The sequence below is a fragment of the Carassius auratus genome, chromosome 6 (assembly GCF_003368295.1).
Source record: "Carassius auratus strain Wakin chromosome 6, ASM336829v1, whole genome shotgun sequence".
Classification (NCBI taxonomy): Eukaryota; Metazoa; Chordata; class Actinopteri; order Cypriniformes; family Cyprinidae; genus Carassius; species Carassius auratus.
In genome coordinates this window covers 14,095,826-14,106,591 of record NC_039248.1, presented here as the reverse complement: position 1 = coordinate 14,106,591, position 10,766 = coordinate 14,095,826, and the positions used below count along the sequence as shown (strand labels likewise).

Below are 10,766 nucleotides of genomic sequence, written 5' to 3'. Positions count from 1 at the left end.
GCAGTGACATAAGAAATTTGGGTGTCATTTTTGATAGATCTTTACGTTTTAAATAAGTCTGTAGTTTGCTTATGTTTTTTCCATCTCAGGAACATTGCTAAGATTAGCTCTATTGTTTGTTGTCTATTGTTTGATGGAGATGCTTGTCTATTGTTTGATGGAGATGCTCGTTCATGCCTTTATCTCTTCTCTTCTCAATATTCTGTACTCTGTTTGAACAAATCTATTATGATCAGTTACATGCTGTACAGAAAATGGGTGCAAGGCTTTTGACTAGGACCAGCATATGGTCCCACATTACTCTCATGCTTAAGGCCCCTTCATTGGCTTCCTATTGATTTAGAGTGCATTTTAATATTTTGGTTATTGCTTATAGACCTCTGCATGGTCAGGCACCCGTTTATATCCAGACCAGGATCTATTACATGCACACTCTCCTAGCCAGTCTTTGAGATCTTCCAGCCTAGACCATTTCATTATTCCTAGAACATACACGTCTTAAGACAAAAGTGGACCATGCTCTTTGTGTTGTGGCTCTAAGGCTCTGGTACACGCTTCCTTTAACACTGAGAACAAGGCTATGGGTTTTGTGGAATCTAAAAAAAAAAAAAAAAACTTACAGATCTTTTGGACAATCTTTTAACAACATGGTTTGAATTTTGTGTTATTTGAACTGCTGGTATTTAATTTGTTTTTATATAATTTTTTTTACTGTAGGCCTAAAGCACTTTCTGGCTCCTTGTCTGTGAAAGGTGCTAGATAAATTTTACTTACATAACTGCTACAAATTTATATGGTAGAAAAAGTAATAGTAGTATGCTATTTCGTATTCTCTTTTACAGTCATTTACACTTTACTTTTAACTAATTAAATAAATAAATAGATAACCCATTGGCGGACAGCCGCTCTGACGCAATATTAAAATCTCAGACTAGGCTCAGCGCAGAGTTAGTCAATTAATGCAGAGTTTTCTATTGTTTATATTTATTTAGTTGTCATAAAACACATTAAAAGTGTCCAGCGGACATAGAACCACTCTCTGTGCAGAGGTTTTTAGTTTGACGTAATTTTATCCCAATGTAGCCGTCATGTTTATTAGGAAACTCTGATGACTAGTTGACTTCTAGATGATGCCGTCGCACGTCGATGACAATATAACAAACACGTTGAGACAAGACGATGGAATGTTGCACAGTCGGTTAGTGTACCGTCGTGACGCGAGGTCCCGTAAGTTTCAGTCTTTAAAACTAATATACGCAACAAACTAACTGTTCCAGTGCTTTCACACCCACTCGCACTGCTCACTCCGCCCATGAACCGTCAGTTTATAGAAGGAAGCGCTGAGACACCAGAGAGAAGGATTGCTCGTGTGCCAGCTGATCAGAAGTGAAGATGGCTGAGGGAAAACTAGGTGCTAACATCGGGGGCAACATTGGCGCGGGAGCTGGCATCCTGGCCAAACGCTTTCAGAAATCAATGAACCGAGCACAAGAGAAGGTAGGTGGGGTTATTTTTTTCTTTTCTTTTCTTTTTTTTTAGTTTAGTTTAGGACCTTGGCTCTCATGTCATGCTGCTCTGGGTGTGTATTTTGTACGTGGGTGTCCAACATATTTGCTCCAAAATGTTTAGAGGCCTAAAGAAAACTGGTACAAATGTTCAGAAGATATGTAAATATAGTGTCAGTTGTTATAGATGTTTCAAATGAAATTGTGTGAACACAAAGACTACCACTTCCTGCCCTCAATCACTTCCTCCCTAGGTTCACCTCCTCTCTACTATATAGGAGACTGCACACTTTAATAGTGTTTAAGTTAAAACACCAATTTTTCACATTTTGGAACTTTTAAGTTTGTTAAATACTTCCTTTGAACATTTCTGATATTTCCTAATCATAAGTGGCAATGGCTGCAACTGATATTTCAAGGGTAAACGTTGAACCGCTTGGCGATTTGATATTTCAGAAACCACATCGGCCTACAGTGACAAATCTTGTTACTCGGCCTGGTATAGTGTCTTGCGGTTCTTATCTGAAATGATTGATCAGAAGTGGGTCTTCTCCATGTGATTGTGTTGTTTGTAGGTCCTGCAGAAACTGGGGAAAACCATGGAGACAAAAGATGAGCAGTTTGAGGAGTGCTCTGCCAACTTAAACAAACAGCAGGTACTTCATCAGTACATGTCTGAGAGAACGACACATTGGCTGTAGGTCACAGTAGATTTTGTTAGCTCATGCATGTCACAGACTGTCACTCAATATTGGACACTGCTGTTTTTCAAAGCGACTGCATTGGAAGAGTTGTGTTGTATGAACATGGACAGAATCAACGTTGAAAGTAGCACAGGAAACTCCACCTTTAGAACATGTCAATATGTGACTTGCTGTACAGTTGCAGAGACTGACCTTTTCTGCCTCTGTTCTGTACTGCTTATGCTATCAGCCAACCCAGGAAGCCCTTTTAAAATGCTATTTTAGTTTGGTATTAGTACCACGTTTCATTATGAACACTAACAAACTTAATCAAATTAGACTAGTGACCTAGTTTCTCACTTATCTTTACATCCTATTCCATATCCTGGATACATCGTACCACTGAAAATATATTGTATTTGTTAAATGATGGTAGATAGTTTTACACTCTATAGATGTAATCCAGTTAACATAATGAATTAGGTCATTTCTTCTTTTAACCTTAAATAACTTTTTTTTTTTTTGCCAAATATATTGATTTTTTTTTATTAAGAAAAAAACACAACCTACAGCAGCTTTAGAGACGCTCATTAGCAATATCTATGGCTTTCGAATGTACATAAAAATGTAAAATAAGTAATTTTCTAAACACCTGTACATTTTCTATTTTGATTTTAAAAATGTTCCATTTCCCGAAAGCTGCCTGTTAAGGTCTTTAATAAACATTTAAAAAATTACTTATTTAGAAAAGCAAATATTTAAAATGATGATACTTAAACCTTTTGCCTTTAGACAACACAATATTTTTTTTTCTTTCCAGGCAGATGGCATCAGACTCTATAAGGATGTTAAATCTTACTTCAATGCAGTTAAAGGTACTGTCACACTAATGATCAAGTACAGCCATTTATTTTAATAATACATTTTTAAAATTGACAGTTATGCTGGGTACACACCAAAATAATTTTTACAACTTATAAGATTTTCAAACCACAAACATGAAGATAAAAAATCCTAGATTTAACTGTTTTGCCCCTATAAGACCGCACACCTCACACGAACAGATTTCCAACCAGAGTCTTGACTGTGAACACAGGAAATATCGCGAGACTTCAGAATAAGCATTGCGGACGATATGCAGGAAGAAATTGCAATGATAGTGTTTGGAATGATTTTCACAGAATATTCATGGGGGAAAAAAAAGAAAAGGGTTTGGGTGGAGACGGTGGGGACATGGTCTGTACAAGTTTCAGAGTGAGCTAGAGGTGAGCAATGGTCACAAAATCATGAAAACAAAAAATATTTCTATATATTTGTTCTCAATTCTCTCTTGGTAAAGAGATCTTCTCTTTGAAATTGGAAAATTAAATAAACTTTAAATAATTGTTATTAGATCTTACATCACTCAGAACGTGATCATCTTGCTTTCTGATTGGATATTGTTTCGTTTCACGTGATAATCTTCAGAGCGTGCGCGCATTTGTTCTCGGAGTTCCCCCCACACATCAGGATTTCTGATCGTTAATATTCATGATTCGCGATCGGGGCTGCTAATGGAAAATCTGATAAAAATTATCTGTAGAACCATCAAGATAATCGGGACATAATCAGCCTGATTATCTTTTGGTATGTACCCAGCATTACTGATTGAATCTTGATATTTGTTTCAAAGGGATTCAGAGAATAGCACAATGTACAGCCTAATTACTGACTAATTGTGCTCAGGTGTCATTAATGTGGTTGGCCTGTAGGCTGCTGGCTGACTGTGAAAGTGAGATGGTGTCTCGTTCTAAGCACGAGAAAACAAGTGGACAAAGATAGTCTTGGTTGTGTTTCTCTCATTCTGCATTTGGGGAAGTGAATGTATCTTAATAAATGGAAGTGAAAATGCTTATTGTCTAAATGTCTACAAGAATAGTTGACGCTCCAACTTGAATTGCCCAGATGTCAGTTTGCAGAAGCTTAGGAAAATATGAAGAAGAGATTGAGGTAGACTCAAGATGTTTGTGGTCTTCTTGCTTAAACCAAATGCATAGTTTTGGTGGAAACCTTCAAGTCACTGCTTGTTTTTAGCCCCCAAGTGTTCTTAAAGGATGAAGTTGTTGTCAGTATCTAAAATAAATGCGAAATCTCTGATTTTTGCTATCTATTTTTAAGCTACTAGTCAAATTCATTTTTCCTCATACTAAACCATATAGAATTGGTTTTCAGAGAATGTGTATAAAGATTTTTTTTTATCTAGACTGTACATTGAATATAATTATTAATCTAATAAATTTCCATCAAATTATGTATGTTTTTCATTGCTTGATGAATACTAAAGAAAAAAAAACTTCAGATAATCATGGGTGGATTTCATCATTTCTTGCTAAAACAGTCTCATCTCTTTAACTTGTAATGACTTGTCTTGGACCGCTACAGAGCTTTAGTAACAGTTTAAAAGGAATTTGTCACCTGATATTTTGTACACTCCTTGTTTTTCAGCGATGCATGATTCATCCAAACGCCTGTCCCAGACTCTTAAAGATATCTATGAACCAGACTGGCTTGGTGTAGGAAACCTGCCTGTTATAATGGAGGTAAACTAGGCCTTTTTGTGATTTTTCATAGTAAAAATCTCTCCACTCTTCTTGTCTTCCTGATCTCTCTGGCTTTGTATTGCAGAGTGAGGATCTCCTCTGGAATGACTATGAAGAAAAGCTCAGCGATCAAGTTGTTCGAACAATGGAGAATTATACCGGACAGTTCCAAGATGTCAAAGTTCGTAAAATTGCTTCATTATGCATGCAATATGATTGCAATATTTTTTTTTCCATTATCTTCAGTCCAGGTCTGTTCAGTGTGCTTTTGCTCTTTGTCAGGGTTGGTGTTCAAGTACTGTTTTTAACATTGTCAAGTAACATTGTTTGTAACATTGATGTACAGTCTTGTTCAAAATAATAGCAGTACAATGTGACTAACCAGAATAATCAAGGTTTTTAGTATATTTTTTATTGCTACGTGGCAAACAAGTTACCAGTAGGTTCAGTAGATTGTCAGAAAACAAATGAGACCAAGCATTCATGATATGCACGCTCTTAAGGCTGTGCAATTGGGCAATTAGTTGAAAGGGGTGTGTTCAAAAAAATAGCAGTGTCTACCTTTGACTGTACAAACTCAAAACTATTTTGTACAAACATTTTTTTTTTCTGGGATTTAGCAATCCTGTGAATCACTAAACTAATATTTAGTTGTATGACCACAGTTTTTTAAAACTGCTTGACATCTGTGTGGCATGGAGTCAACCAACTTGTGGCACCTCTCAGCTGTTATTCCACTCCATGATTCTTTAACAACATTCCACAATTCATTCACATTTCTTGGTTTTGCTTCAGAAACAGCATTTTTGATATCACCCCACAAGTTCTCAATTGGATTAAGGTCTGGAGATTGGGCTGGCCACTCCATAACATTAATTTTGTTGGTTTGGAACCAAGACTTTGCCCGTTTACTAGTGTGTTTTGGGTCATTGTCTTGTTGAAACAACCATTTCAAGGGCATGTCCTCTTCAGCATAGGGCAACATGACCTCTTCAAGTATTTTAACATATGCAAACTGATCCAGGATCCCTGGTATGCGATAAATAGGCCCAACACCATAGTAGGAGAAACATGCCCATATCATGATGCTTGCACCTCCATGCTTCACTGTCTTCACTGTGTACTGTGGCTTGAATTCAGAGTTTGGGGGTCGTCTCACAAACTGCCTGTGGCCCTTGGACCCAAAAAGAACAATTTTACTCTCATCAGTCCACAAAATGTTCCTCCATTTCTCTTTAGGCCAGTTGATGTGTTCTTTGGCAAATTGTAACCTCTTCTGCACATGCCTTTTTTTTAACAGAGGGACTTTGCGGGGGATTCTTGAAAATAGATTAGCTTCACACAGACGTCTTCTAACTGTCACAGTACTTACAGGTAACTCCAGACTGTCTTTGATCATCCTGGAGGTGATCATTGGCTGAGCCTTTGCCATTCTGGTTATTCTCCTATCCATTTTGATGGTTGTCTTCCGTTTTCTTCCACGTCTCTCTGGTTTTGCTCTCCATTTTAAGGCATTGGAGATCATTTTAGCTGAACAGCCTATCATTTTTTGCACCTCTTTATAGGTTTTCCCCTCTCTAATCAACTTTTTAATCAAAGTACGCTGTTCTTCTGAACAATGTCTTGAACGACCCATTTTCCTCAGCTTTCAAATGCATGTTCAACAAGTGTTGGCTTCATCCTTAAATAGGGGCCACCTGATTCACACCTGTTTCTTCACAAAATTGATGACCTCAGTGATTGAATGCCACACTGCTATTTTTTTGAACACACCCCTTTCAACTAATTCAACTAATTGCCCAATTGCACAGCCTTAAGAGCGTGCATATCATGAATGCTGGGTCTCATTTGTTTTCTGAGAATCTACTGAACCTACTGGTAACTTGTTTGCCACGTAGCAATAAAAAAATATACGAAAAACCTTGATTATTCTGGTTAGTCACATTGTACTGCTATTATTTTGAACAATACTGTATATCATGGTGTTCTATTAATAGCAAATGCATGTGGTTTTTACATAGAACTTGCAAATCAGTTCTAATATTGTGATCTTGCAGGAAAGAGTGGCTAAACGAGGAAGGAAGCTGGTTGACTACGATTCAGCTCGACATCATCTGGAGGCACTGCAGAACTCCAAGAAGAGAGATGAGGCCAAAATATCAAAGGTCAGCTCACATTTGATCATCTAAATATCCCATTATATAATTGTTTATGGTTCTAGTTCAACAAAATTGGGATGACTGTTGGTGATGTTTCTTTTCAGGCTGAGGAGGAGTTCAATACAGCACAGGAAGTATTTGAAGAAATAAACAAGGAGTTGAGAGAGGAGCTGCCTGTTCTTTATCAAAGGTTTGTACAGCTTTATTAACAAAAATTCAACTAATAGGAGATAAATGCATTCAGACAGTTCCTTCCTGTCACTAAGGTGCTATAGTGGGATGAATGATAATGCAACTTATTTTGGCTACGCTCTCTTTCTGCTTTCAGCCGTATAAGCTGCTATGTCACCATGTTCCAGAACATCTCAAACCTACGTGATGTCTTCTACGAGGAAATGAGTAAGGTAAGAGTCTAACATTTGTGTTTGTGAGTTGTTTTGCTGTGTGCTTCTAGCCTGGAGCTTTCTGACACTTGATAGACAGCAATGCAACTGACACGTTCAAAACCCAAAAAGGTAGTAAGGACATCAATAAAATAGTCCATACAACTTCAGTGGTCCAACTTTAAGTATTTGAAGCTACAAGAATACTTTTTGTGTACAAATAAAACAGAAAATACAAATTAATTCAACAATTTCTTCCATGTCCGTCTGCGTCTCGCGTTCACAAGAGTACCATGACACGTGTGTGGTGCTGCTAACGCAGGAGCTGCATGGTCTATATTAACCATGTCCTTACTACCTTTCTGGGCCTTGTGCTGTCTATGCAGATTTCATCAAAAATATCCTATAAATGAAGGTTTATGGGTTTGGAAAACATGAGGAACAAATGACAGAATTAAATTTTTGGGTGAATTATCCCTTTAAAAAGTCAGTGTGACTCACAAGATTTCTTTTCAAGTAACATTGTTTAATGTTTAATTAGTTCATTGCTGCTGATTGACAATTTAATCTCACGTTTCAGTTGAATCATAACATTTATAATATGATGAAGACTCTCGAAGACCAGCACTCCACCAAACCCTTCATCGTCAAAGGCCTTAACAGGTGATGTCTGTATTTGCAAATAATTAATTTCTATAAAAATCTACAGTGGCCTATAAGTTTAAACTCTTGAGCCATACTTACAATAAATGTAAGTATGTAAGTATATAAATGGGATTATATAAAATAAAAGCAACCGCACTTTTCTAGAAAAAAAATATTTCATAAAATATTTGTAAATAATTTGTACAGTTTGTTGTTACCAGCTTAATGGAATGAATACCATACATCCATGATTACTCGCCTTATAAATTATGCATGAGTCCAGGGGAAGTTGCTCTACCATTCAAAAAAAAAAAAAAAAAAAAAGTAGAAGTTCAATTAATCAAAAGTGACAGTGAAGATGTTTATATTGTAATAAAACATTTGTTTCAAATAAATACTGTTTTTTTTTTTTTTCAAGAATCCTGAAAAACTTTTGTTTTTTTTAACATGATGATAATAAATGTTTCTTGAATGTTTCTCAAATCTACAAAGTAGCTTTGCAATCACAGAAATAAATTATATATAAAATAAATTAATAGTAAAACTCATAAGCCTAAGAAATTTCTTTTAAAAACTTAAAAATCTTTCTGACTCCAAACTTTTGAGTGGTAGTGTACTTTTTACATCCTTTAAAATTACACTGGCACAAGTTATGTAATGATTAAAGATTTCCCCTCTGAGAAATAATATGTTTCGAATTTCATATAATTTTCCTTGTTTAGAGATACCACTTTGTGGTAAGTGTAGATTAAGTGCTCAGATACATTTTGTCACCATTGTATATTGCATGTGAGCAGGAAGACATTGTATCAATTAAAGGCAACTCTAAGAATTGTCTCATGTCATTGCCTTTATTGTCTTTTTAAGCGGCTTGTTTTTCTTCCTCTTGGGAATAGTTCAAAGTCAAAGAAGAGGAAGTCTGTTACGATCTCTGCTCCCATCCCCTGTAACACTGCCTTCCCTCCTGATCATCCGGCCGCGAGCAAGCTCAGCATGCCCAGCATGCCCAACACCCTCACGCACACTGACACTCCCTCAAAGAGCACAGGAAGCACAGCATCTGAAATGTCAGACTCGGAGTCTTTTAACTCTTTTGACAGTGAGCCCAACACGCCCAAGCGGCAGTCTTTGTGTTCTGAGGGTGAAGGGATTCGGACTGAAGGAGCCACTGAAAAGGCATCAGAAACTAACAATAATGAGTCTGTGCAAGCCAACGGCCAGGAACATCAAGATTCAGTTTCAGAGGAGGAAACTAAATCAGCAGCAGCATCAGAAGAAACCCATCATGCATCTACTGATGGAGACGATGAGGATAAGCCCTTATCAGATGCCCAAGACAAAACTGAACCAGTCCCATCCCCTCGAAGATCCAGCACCTCCAACAAAGATGAAGGAGAGACTGATCAAAATGCATCAGGATGCAGCAAAGATGTGAAAGTCCAAAAGATAGATTATGAAAATCCTCCTGGCTTCCTCTATAAGGTACAGTGTCTTTGGGAGTGTTGACACATTCATTGATTTGTATTTGTGTAGGTTATCATTTTTAAGGTTGTTTTTTTTCTCTCTCCAGGCTGTTGCTCTGCAGGATCAGGACTCAGATGAAGGTGTGCTTCTACTGTTTCAAAAGGGAGATGTGATCCTTACATACGTCGATGAAGAAGAAGAAAAGGTGAGTAATGTATAGAGTAACCATAAGGATGTAAGGCACAGCAGTTTAAGGGTTTTCCTAACTTGATCTTCTTGCAAAGCTAAGTACTGGGCTTTTCCTTTTTTTTGTAAATTTGTTGATCTTCTTCTTTTACTACAACTTTTATGAATAATTCATTGTTCATTCTAAGATATCATCATTGCATTTGCATTGTATTGCTCGTCAACATTTTGTAATGTTGTGGAAATATTATATTGCAGCCGGAGGGCACTGTGTGGGGCGTGGGAGAGCAGGACTGGATCCAGTACAAGGATCTAACACTTCTCTCAGGCATTGTCGAGGAGTCCATGATCCAGCGCATCTCCTCTGATTAACACAGGTCATGAAGTGGAGTACGCAGGATGGCATGTGAACCAAAGGTCCCTTAAGTGCCTGTGTGAGGCCCTTGTGACTGGATGTTGTAACATGAACTCCGTCTGCCCTTTCCTCTAGACATGAAAGACACTCTGACTTTTTCAGTAGACGGTGTCTTTGTAACTTCCTGATGCAGGCTAAAGACTGCAGACAGCTGCACAGTCTGTGTTCTGTTTTCAGATTTTTTTCATGACTTTTATAGATCTCGATTTATAATATCATTCATAGTTTTGTGTATCAGTAAAAGTAGTGTTTATTATGCAAAAATATTTCTAAAGCATTTAAGCAATGAGTATTAAAACACTTTTTATGTGGCTGTTCCAATGGTCTCTTCTTTGTGTTTGTTAACCATGTAATGTTGATGTCTGTTATTTCTCACATATCTCAGTGTTAAGATTGACTACCAAGATTTTCACAATGTTTACAGGACCCAAAAAAGTGTGAGTATTACTGTGAAAACGCTTTCTTAAATGTACAGAGAACATATATATGATTGTTTTTCTACAATAAAGTTGACAGCTGAAAAAAAAAAAGTTATATATTCATTTATTTGATGTCCAGTGCTCAAAGTGGAAAAAGTCAAAAGTGGCAAGTTCTCAAAGTGTCAAGTTTTGATCGATTTAGAATTATATTTTTTCATTACAAATAAAATACAACAGGTACTGCTACTAAAACACAAGTAGCAGTTAGACTAAATTTGTATTGACTATTAGTATACAGATAGTACTAAACCACTATAATAAATTAGAA

At 36.9% G+C, this 10,766-nt stretch overlaps 1 protein-coding gene across 2 annotated transcripts; it reads left to right on the top strand.

Moving 5' to 3' along the window:
- The first annotated feature begins 1,136 nt into the window (after positions 1-1,136).
- Positions 1,137-10,513, top strand: LOC113097630 (bridging integrator 2-like). 2 transcript variants are annotated; one of them, XM_026262907.1, is made up of 13 exons: positions 1,137-1,227; positions 1,325-1,497; positions 2,081-2,161; positions 3,009-3,063; positions 4,673-4,767; positions 4,853-4,948; positions 6,825-6,932; positions 7,031-7,116; positions 7,255-7,330; positions 7,890-7,972; positions 8,851-9,436; positions 9,525-9,623; positions 9,863-10,513. In XM_026262907.1, the coding sequence occupies exons 2-13, from the start codon at positions 1,393-1,395 to the stop codon at positions 9,974-9,976; spliced, it is 1,584 nt and encodes a 527-aa protein (XP_026118692.1). In that variant the 5' UTR covers positions 1,137-1,227; positions 1,325-1,392; the 3' UTR covers positions 9,977-10,513. The 2 variants fall into 2 exon arrangements, with proteins under 2 accessions (XP_026118692.1, XP_026118686.1); XM_026262901.1 differs by having other exon boundaries at positions 1,173-1,497.
- Positions 10,514-10,766: the final 253 nt, after the last annotated feature.